The 17,004-nt window shown below is 34.2% G+C and overlaps 2 protein-coding genes across 2 annotated transcripts; both read right to left on the bottom strand.

Annotated features, from left to right (window-relative positions):
• Positions 1-708: 708 nt before the first annotated feature.
• LOC141643710 (U1 small nuclear ribonucleoprotein 70 kDa) lies at positions 709-7,480 on the bottom strand. The gene is made up of 10 exons (XM_074452981.1): positions 7,164-7,480; positions 6,544-6,658; positions 6,355-6,434; positions 5,438-5,513; positions 5,268-5,332; positions 5,031-5,093; positions 3,041-3,122; positions 2,793-2,955; positions 1,724-1,780; positions 709-1,533 (listed from the first exon to the last, which is right to left on the bottom strand). The coding sequence occupies exons 1-10, from the start codon at positions 7,263-7,265 to the stop codon at positions 978-980; spliced, it is 1,359 nt and encodes a 452-aa protein (XP_074309082.1). The 5' UTR covers positions 7,266-7,480; the 3' UTR covers positions 709-977.
• A 1,429-nt stretch (positions 7,481-8,909) lies between these two features.
• Positions 8,910-11,301, bottom strand: LOC141643709 (F-box protein At5g07610-like). The gene is made up of 2 exons (XM_074452980.1): positions 11,148-11,301; positions 8,910-10,139 (listed from the first exon to the last, which is right to left on the bottom strand). The coding sequence occupies exon 2, from the start codon at positions 10,136-10,138 to the stop codon at positions 9,053-9,055; it is 1,086 nt and encodes a 361-aa protein (XP_074309081.1). The 5' UTR covers position 10,139; positions 11,148-11,301; the 3' UTR covers positions 8,910-9,052.
• Between the last annotated feature and the right edge of the window lie 5,703 nt (positions 11,302-17,004).

Genomic DNA, 17,004 nt, shown 5'->3' with positions numbered 1-17,004 from the left:
TTAGTACACTAAATACATGATCAAACAAACCCAACTATGTAGCTTCAACATTTGTTTTGGATTGCTTGTTTCTCCATCCGCAATTCCAAGACCATAAAGGAAAAAGCGTAATTGTGGTCTTCTGACTCGGAGACCGTGTACATTTATCAGGTGCACCCATAATGTTATTCAATCCATACCAAAAATAACTGCTACGGGTCGCCAATAAATATGGGTGGAACCATGTTGGTCGAACTTTAATTTTAGGTCTTAAGAGCTCATTCGATCCACTCAGGTCGACCAAATTGTCTGGCATTGTGTTGTGAGAGACGCTGCAGAAATGCAACAACGGTGTAGACTTTTACCGGTATACAAAAGATGTTTATTATTAAGTTGAATACCAGAGACAAGTTCTTGTAGTAACTCATTTTAAAATATTTCATCATAAATCATAATACAGGTCCATGATAGTGAGTCGAGCCCCACAGCAACGTTTTCCCCGTCCCTTTGCTGTTAAATTTGTTAATTTCACTTGCACTGGTTTTACTGTTGCTTCCGACTTCATGAGTCATGGCCATGCTATGTAATACATTAATACATTACTGCTGGAAGGGAAAAAAGACTACTGAAAGTAACAAATAAAAATACACATCGTACTAAGGTAGTACTAGTGTACCCAAGGTAAACAAGTGATTGAACAACTACATAGTTCATGTGACGGACGCCTTGTACCAGAAACAGTCACATAATCATGATATAAATAACATGTCATACAGCTCCAGAGGGCGAAAGGCCGAAATGTTACTACCGTCTTAAAAGTAAACCTCATGAACAAGAACCACAGAAACAATCCTACCCCAAAAACAACCAGATAAAACAGTTGAAAATAGCATGCAGACTATTCTTACCTGCATAACAAGACAGAATCTGAAAGAAAAATGGTCATTCTTCAACCATTACCAAATTTATCGCTGCTAGGACTTCCAACATATTTCAAACTAGTTATCGTCTTCCATTTGCTCATACCGACTATGATCATCGTCATATTGATAACGGTCATTTTCAGCATCCTTGTCATCATAGCGTCCCCGGCTTTGGCGATGTCCATAATGGTCATCACGTTCGGCCTCGGAATGTTTGTGGCCGTGATCCGATCCATACCACCCTTGATCATCATCAGCTTCTCTTTCACCATGTCTATCACGATCATGTTTTGTGTCAACGTGGTCATAGTCATAGTCCCTATCACGCGAATGCCCACGATGTTCAGCTTCCCCAATTTCGTAATCTTTATCTTTCTCACGGTCCCTATCACGACCCTTTTCTCGTTCATAATCCCGGCTACGGTCTTTACCTCTGTCACGATCACGTCTATCACGGTCACGATCACGTCCGTGCTCTCGGTCCTTGTCTTTGTCTCTGGTTCTATCACGGTCTCTATGTCGTCTATCATCTCGGTGATCACGATCCCTAGGTCTATCATGAGATCGTTCACGAGACTTCTCACGCTCCCTTTCTTTTTCCCTACCTCTCTCTCGCGATTTTTCTCTCTCTCTGAAAGTTTAACATTGTTATCAGATCAGTTCATGAACAATAAATAGAAACATAGGGATGTACAAGATTTACAACCTCACTTGAAATGAAAACATTGAACATGCAAAGGATAAAGAGAGGTCTAAGGTAGTATATCTACAATAAATAGAAATACACCTGCAAAAAGAACAAAATAATCACAAATACGTACCTATCCTCCCTAACCCTGGGCTCCTCTGAGCGAGATGGGCCTCCTGATTGCGGCTCCCTGAGGTAAAAACGTAAGAACGGACAAGGTGTAAACAATGCAGCAAAACCAGGCACATCCACATAAAATGTTTCAGCTACAGAATAAGCCATAGTCACAAAAGCAATCACAAAACTCAAAGGTAAGTTGTTCTATATTAGGAATCACATCTCCGAAGAAGAAACAAGTCAACCAGGATCAACTTAGCTACAATTATAAATTTTTCCAAAAGGATTTCAAACATACTGACTGACCTATCAGATAACTGAGAGGCAGAGACCGCAAATAAAAAATATATTATTGAACCGTTTATACAAATTAACAGTCGTTATGACCAACACAAATCCTGTCAATTTTAATCAACAGATGGGGGATATAGCATCAGTGATAAAGCCACAATTTCAGCAACATCGAACGCAAAAAAAAAAAAAAAAAAAAAAAAAAAAAAAAAACCCGATAGGTGTGTCAAAATATATATTTCCGCCTGAAATAATATCAAGGCACCGCTCTTTTGAATATATTCTACCATTACACAAGAATGTAAAAAAAAAACACTAACCGGTAGGTGGGTACAGCAATGTAACTATGTAAGTATCTAACCCCCCCAATTGACTCCCTATCACGACATTACCTAAATGCCTACCGCATATAACAAGGTTGAGAGGGTCAGATGTACGCAAACTTACCTGTGTGTTGCTAGAGACTTAGAGAGGTTGTTCACAGATGACCCAAATGAAAATTGCATAAAGAATTGCATTTAATGAGTGCTACTAAGGTCTACCCAATATAAATAAACACAATCAGGTCAGTGAGCTGTGACCAGTTTTACTTTTATCATAATTCGGAACGAGAAAATAATGAGACTTTGCCTCCCTATCCAAAACATGAAAGCTAAAATGGGTCCCTTCCATTTTATATTAGGACTACAAAGTTGAATTCTTCAAGTCTTTGATACTTCTAAAGCAGCAACAAAAATTAACAGCAGAAAAGAGGCCCTCTTAAACATCTAGGACATCTCAACAAGGCCACTTACCTAGTAGCGCTTCTCTGAGTAAGTTCTTCACCTCCAACTCTAGTTGTACCTAGGCCACCACCCAACCTCCTTGGCCGCCAATTTGGAACAGTTCTTCCACGCTCTACATCCACCAGTACCCTTCTCCCATCAATTTTCCTTCCGTCAGCTTGTTTGTAAGCCGCTATTGACACCAATGACAGGAAACAGAAAAGTTAGAATGACATATATAATAAATCAACTCAAAAAAAGCTGTATGGTAAGCAAACCTTTCATATCCCTTGTATGAGCATACTCTATGAAGGCATAGCCTTTTGGCTTCTTTGTCTCCTTATCATGGATCATTTTCACCTGAGTAAACACCACGGATGAAAACTATTGATGAATAAAATATAGGAGACAATGTAACACACTAAAGGAAAACTTTTAAAGCTAACTGCTTTGCATAAAGAGCAGCATAGCTAAAGATCTTTTTGAAAGTAGAATCCTTAAAGGCACGGCAAAAGGCACTATGCCCCACTAGCCGTGCTCACCTTTAGATCGATAAAGCTCCATATGTGAGGTGAACCGCCATTCCATAGAAAACTGATGTATGTAGCCAATTTACCAGCCCTTGAACAGACTAATGCTCCCTTACCATGGCATTTACATAGAAAACTAATACCCCTTACCAGGGAAGAATTAAGGATTTTAATACAAAAGGAAGTGTTTAGGAAAAGAAATACCAGGATCCTCTCTCAACTGCAGACAGGTTTTCAGTGGCTTTGGATAAAAAAAGACAAGAGCCAGTAAAGTATTAGCATTACTGAAACAAAATGGACAGGGCAGAGAACTTATACTCCCTTATGTTTTACCCTGTGCAGCTAAGGAGGTAGGAACTGTCTCCTTTAGTAGCTCGAATACAAAACCTCCTCAAAGAACTACAGTTACCGCTAAACTTACTATTCCGGCTTTGCCATTGAGAAAGTACCAGCTTGATGATGAAAGGGTATGTGAAAAGAGACAAGGGGCATTACCATGTGGAAAAATTCCAAACCAGTTCACCATGGTGCCAACATTAACACATCGGTCTTACCATTTTATCAGAATATAAGAACATAGGAGCTAGGAATGGAGGCGGAGAACCAATTTCAACGACCCACCCAGGTTCTAACGCAACAAATGCCGTCAAAGCATTTACAACACAGACAAATAAATGTACGTATGTGATACCTGTGCTGTAAATGCTCTGAAAGAAAGATAAAAATTACCTTGAGATACACTCAATCTCAGATAACCACTACAGAGTTTCCATTAAGGAGATCCTACAATTATGAATGAATGCAGAAAAAGACAGACGCCGTGACTTGTGTAATTTAAACAATCCGATATAAATGAAAGGCAGGTCTTCATATATAAGTAATATAACAATATGTCTAGAAGCTTAAAGAAATCGTCTAATGACTCCCCTACCACATATTTATTCAGCAGGTGTGAAACATAAATTGCATAACGCCAATACAAGTTAAATTTCGCAAATATATTTCATAACAATAGGGACTAAATGGCAGCACAACTGCCTTGTCCGACCCATTATTTCACTAGCAAAAATCAGAATGCAGCAGTATCATGAACTCAAGAATGTTAGGTAAAACATTTATTGACCAACCTCGTATTTGGAAAAGCATAGCTTGTAAGTTATAACTCTAGCACTCGCATTTTTAATTTTTAAATATCAACACTTTACACTGCACCTCGAAGATAGAAATGAAACTCAAACACAACTTTGGACTCAAACAAAACAAAATGAAAGAATTCATTGGTGTCTCAGGGCACTCCGGGGACTGAAAATTAAGTTTACCCGACAAGGGATTTCAAAAATGTTCATGGAGGCACGGGGTTCCAAATTTAAAACCATGGAGACTGAAATTAAACCCACCTATCACCACTACTGGAATCAAAATCAACTACTCCCTTTGTTTCACTAATCACTATAACCTTTTGAGTTTGACTTTTTGAAACCAAAGTTCAATAAATTTGACACTAAATCTACTGAAAACAAATAGTTGACAAAAAAAAGTTCAAATATCGCCTTGGGAGATCTCAAATAGTCAAACACAGATATATATATCTCGGGTTTTGGATAAGAATGATGAAAAACTGTCACAGAGTAGGAGAGTCATGAAATGAGAAGAGCAGTGGTCAAAAAACACAAATGATCTTCTTACCGATGATAAAACACAATAACCATCCACTCAAGGGATGGTCATGAATACCTACCCTCTTTATTGGCCCATATGTCTCAAACTCCCTGGTAAGTCGGCTCTCTGAAGTTTCAAAATTCTGCAAGCATAAACATCATAAAAGACAACTATTTTTAGTGATTATTTTGCATGTAGGATACTATTTTTAAAATTGCTATTTGATTAACTATTCAAGTTTTTAATGTGGTACATCATAATGTTCCATTTTGCCAAAACTAACAAGTCATACGCACAAGTTTATACTGAGGCTTACCAGCCTAGCAACAAACAGAGTCTTGTATGGGTCTCCAGTGGCATTGGGATCATTCTGCGGATCATCTGCAGATCAAGTTAGTATGTCAGTTTTTGATAGGGAAAAATTAATTAATAACAAATAGATTGATCTACTGCAATTACAATATCAAGGACAAAAAGAGGTATTACATTTCTCTAGGTCCTCCACGACCTTCTTGGCACCCTTCTCTAATCGTAACTGGTGAATCCTTGCCTTCTTTTGTGCCTACTCAGGGATAAATATATCAGATGCAAAAAACAAACAGAAATGCAGGATGCCATAAAAGAACAAGAACCAGACGCCTGTTTATACCTTATAGTACTTAAAAAGCTGCTAATAAAAGAGAAGGATCCATAACACTCAACAAGAACAACGCTCGATAATACTTGTAAAAAAGGTAAAGCAGCACAGCGTAGAGCAATTCCAAGTAATAAACCAACATGACACAAGGACAAAGCATGGCATCTAGATCGGTTCATAGTTGATATTTCAGACAACTGAGACAGACAACCACCTTTCAACAAAGATGCATATTCTTTTAAAGAAAGAGAGTCCACTATCCTTAATATCTACGGGCAGAAGTAAATAAAAAAATCCTTAGACAATAATGGCTTAGGCCCGTAACATATGATTCAAGGTTCAGCACAAGAGGTAAGATGCCCACTTTTGCCTCATAATTATCTAATACTATCAATTATTCATCCCGTAAAATCCAGGGGAATAAAAGCATAAGAAATGAAAGCGTAGCCTCAAAGATAGTCTCCATCATAGCCTCGCAGAAAAGCATGACAGTCTAGTGAAATCAACGGTGTATGTATGATACACAAGCTATACAACATATATATGTCAATATGAGAAGAGATCATCCTAGACAGGTTACAGCTTAGAACTGATGCTGACAGCACTCAAATGAGATTATTTTAAGCTCCAAGGAAAGACTATGAGCACCACAAATCATCTCCTTTAATCACGAACATACGAAAATAGGCGATTGTACGATCGGCAGATGCAAACAACATTTAAACGCATCTAAAAATGCTGTCAAAATAAGCAAGTGCCAACATACCGGAGTTTCAGCCTCCTTGACAGGTGGGGCGTATTCGGGATCCCCAGGTTCAGCAAAAAGTTTCACAAATTGCGCCATTCCTATATCGGAAACTAAATCATCAGTTTCACTTTCTAACAGAAAACAGCTCCAATCAGCTTCCTGCCATATAAGGTAAGCTAAAACCAAGCGAAAAAAGTGGTCATTGACCTGTGTAAGGAGGACATTTTCTCTTCTCAGGAGGCGGTTTGAACTCCAAAGGAGGTCGAGGCTCAAAAAGCTTCAGCAAGTTGTTCGTCAGACCAGTCGGGTGAGACTGCCCAATCTACACAGAGATTTAAAAACATTAATTACTCCTGACTACCCATCAATCACTCTACATATCGATTCAAAACACTAAAAAATTACAAATTACCACTTAAAACCATTGTATGTAACTAAATTGTAAAACGAACCCAAATCATCCCATTTACCAACAGGATCATCACTTAATTATCCGAAAGAGACACATTCGTCTTACAATCACGACACATACCACATACAACTGTCTTAGCTACCAGTCTACCACGAACTGTAAAAATATACCATAATCAACTAACCTAATAAATCACGGGAATTAAAATTAACTCAGGTATATTATTTCCAGCTCGTAAATCCCCGAAAAAAAATCCCCAATCCAATCTTAATTCTTAATCATGCTTACCACAAACAAAGAAATCTAACAAATCAGAAACAATCAGCCTTCAATCAAACCCTAAACAAACAACAAATCATAACAGCTAAGCCTAATTAACAGCGTATTAGATCTAACAAATTAATGAAGATCTTACCATTTTGAGCTGAAGAACATTGGCACGATTCTGGACTTTGGGACGAGCCTGAACGGCGGCGTTTTGACTGCGCAAGAAGGCATCGTTGTTGAAGTCTCCCATGTCGTCCCCCAGAAAACTCCGAGGATAAAAACCGGGTTTCTGAAATTAGGGTTTAGTGATTTGGGGAAGAACAGAAGGTTTGGAAATTGGATAGAGAGAATTGGATCATCTGGAATTCTGGATAGTAGGCGGAGTATAATTGAGTATGAAGGGTTTTTGGGCCTGGCTTTTATACCTCCTCAAATCCTACACAAGTCTTCTTACCACCGTTGTAACTTGAAACTAAGGGTATGATTATTCAACTCTCCAAAGTCTTAAGACTCTTTCACTCATTTTTATTATTTATTTATTGTTCAAATTCACCTTAAATTCACCTCAGACTTTATACATCATCAGTCAGACTCACCTCAAACTCTACTTTTTCACTTTATATGAGAAAAGTTGGGGTTTAAGAAAAAAAGAACAAAAATGAAGTATAACACCTGCCTTTCTTTCATTGGATGTCTTCTTTTATTAGTGGAGTCAAGACTCATGTAGAGTCTTAAGTTAAGTCTTGGATTTACAAGACTCAACTTAAGACTTTGTCAAGACTTTATTAAGACTATGATAGATTATTGGTAGTCTTTAGTGGATCTTGTCTTAGGACTCACCAAAAGTCTTGTCCCTAAGCTAGTAATTATTAACTCTGTCTTGATTTTTCTATTTTCGACTGTACCGATAAAGTTTTTCGGTTTCTAATAAGGGCATCCACAATAGATGAACCTCTTTAGAGGTTTGTCACTTGACACATCACCAAATTAACAAACCTCTTCAATAACAAACCTATACATAACAATAGACAAACCTTCTCAAGGTTTATGTTATAGGACTCACTTCAAATTATCCATTTTTTTTTCTCTCATATGTTGGTTATATTTTAGGGACCACCACTTGCGTCATCCATCCAAAACCTCGTATACAAATATGTAACCATTCTCGTCTATGAACCTCAAACCTCATTCCCAACAATAGAGAGGTTTGTTAACAAACCTCTAAAAAGTACACAAACCTTTGTTGACAAACCTCTATTGTTGATGCCCTAAGTAGTGTCATTCTTTGGTACAAAATTTGTTACGCTTTAGGCCTACTACCTCTTTTAAGTTTTCCGACATATATTCTTTGTCAAATACGTATCTCGTAAAGACCAGACATTTGAAAAAAAAAAAAATTGCTCTCCTTCACTCCCTCCACTATCACCGCAGCGACCACACCCCTTTACAGCCACCACCGAACACCACCATTACCACGACTCTCCCTCCTATCACTGCCATGCCACCACCACAGCCGTCCTCCAATCTTGCATTATGTGTCAAACCTTTTACATCAGAAATTTTATCATTTTAACCTTTTCATGCCTTCACTTGTGAATTTCGCAGGAACATATTGTAGGACTGTAACACTGCTCATCAATATCACTATCGAACACATTATAAAATAACTCGGCTCAACATTTAAACAAAGGATTTATAATTTAAAGAACAAGACTTTAAGCCACTAACTCTCTAAACGGAACTGAAAAATAAAAATGGATTAAACAGAACTGAAATAAGACGAGCTAAAATCAGAACATACTCTTAATGGCTTAGTTGGACTTTTAAGTTACCGACAGGATGTGACCCGTGAAAAAGCATATTTACCGTGGTTAATGCCATAGAGAGGATCAAAGATCAAAATAACACATTACCATAATAAGTTTCTAATAATCCAGTCGTTTAAGATAGATCAACAGAGCAGACAATAGACATGAACATGTACAATCACACTGGTCAATCAGCAAGGTACCAAAAACTACTACATCCATAACATTTTTAATGCAAGCTCACAAGACTATTAACACAAGGAACGTAAAAACCATTACAGTTATATTGGTTGCAGTCGGACTCAGTACCGATACTTTTAGTTTCCTTGGTCTTTAGATTGTAGCAGAAGATCGTCTTTCCATCATGAAACACGGCCAAATCACTTCCTGTGGTCAAAACATGTCGTTCATGACTCAAGTCTGGGCACATGTTTGATTGATTTACGAAGAAACATCGCCTTTCCCACGTCGCTTTTCCAGACACATTCGAAAGAACACACATAATCAAGTCGTGGCCCTGTTTACGTGAAGTACTAATCTTCCCGTCTATGACACCCACGGATTCTGCCATGTCAAAACAAGGGATACATTTTGCTCGGTTTATCTTCAAATCAAACCCAACAAGAGAAAAGTCAGCGGATAGCCAATAAACAACGCCATTTAGATGAACACCATTTCGTTCCAATACCCTTGGTCGCTCACCAAAAAGCATTTCTGGAGAAACTTTCCATGAGTTATCGGTCGATGAATACATCTCAAACTCATAAGCATCATGAAAATCGGGAGAAGGAAAAGCACATATTAACTGATAATCAGTCTCGAACTTCAGAAGTGACGGCTCAAAGACAAGTACTACGGCAGGAATTGATCCGTGGTCAGCTTCAGGTTTAGGGAGTTTTTTCCACTGTTGATTTACAGGGTTACATATGTAATATGCCTTATCCTCAGTACGACCTCGAAGGCAGAGTAATCCATTGGACGAGGCAACTAAATCAACAGGCTCGGGCAGGAACTTCATCTCGGGATCTGGAACACCATATGCCATCGGGTCAAGGGATATAAAGGAGATGGGCCCCTCAGGAGTTTGACCAAATAAGCCAGACAGAGATCGGGAAAAATTGGCTTGACTGTGCTCAAAGAAAGGATTTGAAATCAGAAGTTTCCAGTCTTTACACACAGCTTTGAACCGGCAAAGTGATTTTGCAGGGAGATAACGAAGAGCATGCTCGCGGATTATCTCTTTCAGGGTCATGTACAAGTTGTTGTTTAACTTGTTGATGGCTTTGGTACGACTCGGCTTCTTTTCTTTGTCCATCCTATATCCAAATCACATTACACAGCTGTAAAATTCATAAACATGTTGCAGAAGAATGAAGAAGATTACACCAACTTCTTTTCCAAGTGCCTCATGGACCCCCTCGGCCCGTTAAATGGCAAGCAGGGGTGTATAACCGTACACTAGCCTAATCTCGGTACTAACAAACCATACAAATTATACGAGAGATGAAAATTGCGTCCAGAAATGTTTAAGATTGACGCCTACTTCTCAATAAAAAAGAAGCAATTATCACATCATACAACCACAAAAGCTTCGACCAACGATTTCCTTTAGTTCAACACACTAGCAAGTTGCAAAGGAGAATGAAAGCCCCTTTCACATTACATGACTGAATCACCTAATCGTAATTTCAGAAGCCAATATGCCCACCGAACCAATAGTCTGCCTCGACTAATACTCCCTCCGTCTCAATCATTTATTTTCCTTTGATCAAATTATCCCTCACCAAAAATGAAAATGACTGGGACGGAGAGAGTATAGATTAGGACAAAACTCCCCCAATCAAATCGGAAATTGGAATTACCAATTTGCATTATACAAGAAACCCAGATATAAACAACAAACCAAAATCCCAGGTCATAGATAAATTATAATTAGGGGAACTAAATTTGTTTATTAACAATTAATGCTTACTAATCTAGCAATTAGTATTCCATATCAAAAACATGAGGCACAATTATATGCTGAAATAGAAGATTAAAGAAGTCACAAATTCTCATTTAAGACGAGCATTATCCGTCTTAAGCTTAAAACGGGTCAAATATATACCAAATCACATGACTTCTGACTAGTTCCCTTGGACATGCCAAAATTGTTGTCTTTATTACTGCCATAGGGTAGTATTTGACTCGTCTTAAGATTGAAGACGGATACTCGTCTTAAGCAAGCAAGACTTACGGGAAGAAATGGGTGATAACTGATTACAAGACAGAAGCTAAGGGAATGGGGAAAGAGGAATTGAGAGTGAAGAGAGAGCCAATCGTACCTGAAATCTGCTACTCAACTGTTCAGGGTTTCTGCAATTCTGCCTACTGGATGAGTGGATACTTTTTACACTGTTGATTTTTTTTATTTGGGCTTCCGATAAGATGGAATACGGTTTTATCTTTAAAACGGATTCAAATATTCTCACCAAGTGTAATAATTTTGGTGGATTTCCGATCTATTTTAAGACGGAGTATCTACTTTGTCTTTAAAACAAATCCAAATATTATCACAACTCAGTAACTCACAAGGTAACATTTATGAGTAAAAAATAAGATACTTGATCTAATTTAATTTTCTTTTTTTACCCCTTAAATCTATAATATTAAATAATTATCATATTATTTTCCCTAATTTTTTCACTAAAAATTAACTATGTTTTGAGTTAATATGTCAAACATTTTTTATATATGACTAGTATTGGTGTCCGGCTTCGCCCGGACTATCTCTACTTACCATTCAATTTTTTTTCATTAAATAAAATTACTTAAAGTTGCATAACCCATAAATTCATCATTAATATATTTTTTATAACATATTCTAAAATTACGATGAAATAAATTTTGAGACAAATTCAATACTCCCGCTATTAATATTTTACTCTTATTAATGAAACAATAGTAATAACATTTCACTACTTGCCCGTAATCATTGTTACTTTCACTACTCCCGGCGTAATTATTGTTACTTTCACTATTGCCGCATTAATATTGATTATTTCACTACTCCCGTTGTTGTTTCTACCACTCTCACCAATCTCGTTGATAATATTGTTACTTTTACTATTCAAATGAGTGATTACTATCATATAACTATATCCAATGTTACTACAATTCTTTTCTTTACTGACGAAATTACTTTTACTACTTAGACATGCAATTTTAAGAAGATTATATATTTATATATATAAATATATTACATATATGAATTAAATCAAATCGAAAAAATTATGTAATCAATCAATCAATACTATATATTAAATCCAGAAACCAAGGGACTTCAATGTAATTAAAGAAAGTTATACAAATTAATTATACTATATAGTTTTAAATCAATAACACCGTGTGATAGACCCAATTGAGGGTCCTCAATGCAAATATTATATAAGTTGGGTTAAAATTAAATTATATAGAAGCTTGGTAATTTTCCTAAACATGGTCAATCTCCTTAAAATAAAATAATTAATTAAGATGGTCAATCTCAAGAAGAATAGAAGAAAGAAGATGTTTGGTAATTTTCCTAAATATTTATAAAAGACTAGAAGATGGTTAATTTCCTTAAAATAAAATAATTAATTAGTATAAACATGTACAATTATGATATTAATTATTATCATCCTAAAATTATATATTAAATTTATAATCTATGCAATTTTATTAAACTTTATAGTTTATTAGATGTATAGAGATGTTAATTATTTAACATACAAAAATATAATATAAGTAGGTTACAAATAATTCAAGTTAGATTCTATAGTATATTATATTGCATAACTAGTTTGGATGCCCGTGCGTTGCAACGGGGTAATTAACTTATTTATAATGCAAAAAAAAACATAAGAGTTTAATGTTTACATTCTATGTCTAATGATTTGTTTACATATTATTAAAATATCTCTATCGAAAAAAATAAAAGATTAATATATACGTGGGTTAACTCTTATTTATAATCATATAATCACTCCACCTTATACTAATCTTTCGATGTGGGACAATTCTACTATTTATAAGTAATATATTCACCAAACTTGGATTATTTTTCTGATGTGGGACAATTTTACTATTTATAGGTAATATATATTCATCAAACCTGCATTATTTTTCAATGTGGGACAAATAACATACTCAGAATCACACCATCTTTTTTGCACTAAGTTCGACATTCAACCAGATCCCGAATACCGAATACGGTTAATTGTTACTCATTATATCTAATAGTTATATTTAAATTTAATAATATGATCAAGTACTCTCCACTAATATTTGTCGTTGTTTTTCTTCATTTTTTTTATCATAATTGAGATACGGAAATTTTCTGTGGTACCCCTTAATTTTGTCAGATTTTCCATGTTACTCCTACTTTTAAGAATCCGCCTATGGTATCCTTGAAGTTCCATTTTTTTGACCATGGTACCCCCTAATGTAAAGGCTGTTAAATGGACGTTAAGTTTGATGGCGTGACAATAAAATAACAATTAAAAAATAATACTCTCTTTATTGTTTTATTGGTACATATATCTCTCTTTTGAATGAAAATTTAATTAACTATATCATTATAATATTGAAAATTTCTCATGGTAACCTTGAACTTTGATAGATTACACATGGTACCCCTAATTTTAAGTTTCTACAAATGGTACCCCTATGTTCACCTTTTTCTTTCCCAGAATACCATTTGACAACTTCCGTCATAACGTCATTGCTCCTATGACTTTTGACGCCTTTTTCTTTTGTTATCTATTACACAAACACTTCATCATCTAATTCCTAAATCCATATTTTATTTAATAAACTAACATTTAATACCTAAATAACAAAACACAAATTGCATGGCATGCTCAATTACTCATCTAGTTACTCATAGGAGTAACGGCGTTATGAAAAAAGTAAACACAAGGGTATTATATGTATAAACTTAAAATTAGGGGTATTATGTGTAATGTAACAAAGTTCGAGGGTACCATGAAAAATTTCCGTTATAATATTGACCATTTTATCAATCTTTCTCCCACCGAAAAAAATGTTACAACCTTAAAAATTTAACATTTAATTCAAGATTATGTTTAAAGTCTTTTATATAATAAATATACTTTGAGAGATTCAATATATTTGGGGTGATACCTAAGTTCCAAGGATAAATCTTATTTATAATCATGGGATCACCCCACCTTATGATAATCTTATGATGTGGGACAATTCAACTATTTATAAGTAGTATATATTTATCACACCTACATTATTTTTCAATGTGAGACGAATAACATATTTAAAAGTACACCATATTTTTTGAACCTAATTCGACATCCAACCCGATTTAATAATAAGCAAATACTATATTATCGATTAATATTCATACGTTTAATTTTTATTGTTTTTTTATCATAATTAAAATATGTGCAAATGATATGAACTTATACTCTAATGATATAATTTTTTTTAACACAATTCTAATTATATTATTTAAACGTAGTATATTTACCACACCTACATTATTTTTCAATGTGGGATATATAAAATCTATAGGTAGAAAATAACTTTTAAGAGTTCTCCAAGACAATACTTAAGAGACTCAAAAGATTTTGGGTTGATGCCTAAGTTCCAAGTATGCCTCCTATGTATAATTATAGAATCACTCACCTTATACCAATTGTTCGATGTGGGACAATTCTACTATTTATATGTAGTATGTTCACCACACCTATATTATTTTTCAATGTGGGACAAAACATACTAAAAAGTACACAATTTTTCATATTAAGAAGTACACCATCTTTAATATGTGCAAATAATATGAAATTTATACTCTAATGATAGCATTTTTTACCACAAAGCTAATTATATTATTTTCATAATTTTTTAACGATATTTTTTTTGACAAATGAAATGTAAAAGTTTGATATAAAAATTGGAAATATCACTTGAATATAATTTAGGAAATATATATATTATAATAATTAAAAGATTCTCCACTTTATTTTTTACATCAAAAATTATACTTTCCTAAATTTATTTTTGATGATGTGGACGCTCTCAGATCGCTCGAAAAAACTCTCTTTTATATATATATATATATATAGATAGACTAGTTTGGATGCCCGTGCGTTGCAACGGGGTAATTAACTTAGTAACAAAAAATTGGTTATAAGGTCTTAATATTTACATCTTATGTCTAATCATTTATTTAGATATGATCAAAAGTCAAAACATCTTATTTAAGAGACGCAAAAAATGTTGGGTTGATACCTAAGTTCTAATGATGCCTCATATTTATAATCATAAGACTACCACGCCTGATGTTAATCTTTCGATGTGGGACAATTCTATTATTTTTATATAATCCCACATTATTTTTCAATGTGGGACATATAACATACTAAGAAGTATATGATTTTATATATGTACAAATTATATGAAATATATACGCTAATGATATCATTTTTACCAAGAATCAAATTATGTAAAAGTTTTAATATAATATAGGAAATAAATATTATAATAATTAAAAGATTCTCCACTTTATTTTTTACATCGAAATATAATATTCATAATACTTTCCTAGATTAATTTTTAGGATCACCCCACCTTATGATAATTTTCTGATATAATATATACGTGGGTTAACTCTTATTTATAATCGTATAATTACCCCACCTTATACTAATCTTTCGATGTGGGAGAATTCTATTATTTATAAGTAATATATTCACCAAACTTGGATTATTTTTCTGATGTGGGACAATTCTACTATTTATCCGTAGTATATCATCAAACCTGCATTGTTTTTCAATGTGGGACGAATAACAAACTCAGAATTACACCATCTTTTTTGCACTTAGTTCGACATTCAACCAGATCCCGAATACCGAATACGGACAATTGCTACTCATTAGTATCTAATAGTTATATTTAAATTTAATAATATGATCAAGTACTCTCCATTAATATTTGTCGTTGTTTTTCTTCATTTTTTTTATCATAGTTGAGATACGGAAATTTTCCGTGGTACCTCTTAATTTTGTCAGATTTTCCATGTTACTCCTACTTTTAAGAATCTGCCTATGGTATCCTTGAGATTCCATTTTTTTGCCCATGGTACCTCCTAATGTAAAGGCTGTTAAATGGACGCTAAGTTTGATGGCGTGGCAATAAAATAACAATTAAAAAATAATGCCCGTGCGTTGCAACGGGGTAATTAACTTATTTATAATGCAAAAAAAAAAGTTATAAGCGTTTAATGTTTACATTATATGTCTAATGATTTATTTACATATTATTAAAATATCTCTTTCAAAAAAAAAGATTAATATATACGTGGGTTAACTCTTATTTATAATTATATAATCACCCTACCTTATATTAATCTTTCGATGTGGGATAATTCTACTATTTATAAGTAATATATTCACAAAAAAATTGGATTTTTTTTTTATGTGGAAAAATTCTAATATTTATACGTAATATATATTTATCAAACCTGCATTATTTTTCAATGTGGGACAAATAACATACTCAGAATTACACCATTTTTTTTGCACTTAGTTCGACAACCAACCAGATCTCGAATACCGAATACAGACAATTGCTACTCATTATATCTAATAGTTATATTTAAATTTAATAATATGATCAAGTACTCTCCATTAATATTTGTACGTTGTTTTTCTTCAAAAAAAAAATTTAAAATAATTGAGATACGGAAATTTCCCGTAGTACCCCTTAGTTTTGTTAGATTTTCCATGTTACCCCTACTTTTAAAAATCTGCCTATGGTACCCTTGAGGTTCTATTTTTTTGCCCATGGTACCCCCTAATGTAAAGGTTGTTAAATGGACGTTCAATTTGATGGCGTGACAATAAAATAACAATTAAAAAATAATACCCTTTTTATTGTTTTATTGGTACGGATATCTCTCTTTTAAATGCAAATTTAATTAACTATATCATTATAATATTGAAAATTTCTCATGGTAACCTTGAACTTTGATAGATTACACATGCTACCATGGACGCTTGTTTTCTATTTTTTTATCATAATTAAAATATGTGCAAATGATAAGAACCTATACTCTAATGATAGAATATTTTTTAACACAATTCTAATTATATTATTTAAACATTGTATATTTACGGATTTACCACA

This window comes from Silene latifolia, chromosome 2, assembly GCF_048544455.1.
Source record: "Silene latifolia isolate original U9 population chromosome 2, ASM4854445v1, whole genome shotgun sequence".
NCBI classification, from domain to species: Eukaryota; Viridiplantae; Streptophyta; class Magnoliopsida; order Caryophyllales; family Caryophyllaceae; genus Silene; species Silene latifolia.
Note: the sequence above shows the minus strand (reverse complement) of the source record. Positions and strands in the feature narration are given on the sequence as shown.

Excerpts from the sequence above, each read along its gene's own strand:
- LOC141643710 (XM_074452981.1), bottom strand. The coding sequence starts at position 7,265 with ATGGGAGACTTCAACAACGATGCCTTCTTGCGCAGTCAAAACGCCGCC. Across the intron at positions 5,333-5,437 it reads CGTGGAGGACCTAGAGAAAT|ATGATCCGCAGAATGATCCC; the intron begins GTAATACCTCTT and ends CTTGATCTGCAG. Across the intron at positions 2,956-3,040 it reads TCATACAAGGGATATGAAAG|CGGCTTACAAACAAGCTGAC; the intron begins GTTTGCTTACCA and ends TGGTGTCAATAG.
- LOC141643709 (XM_074452980.1), bottom strand. The coding sequence starts at position 10,138 with ATGGACAAAGAAAAGAAGCCGAGTCGTACCAAAGCCATCAACAAGTTA.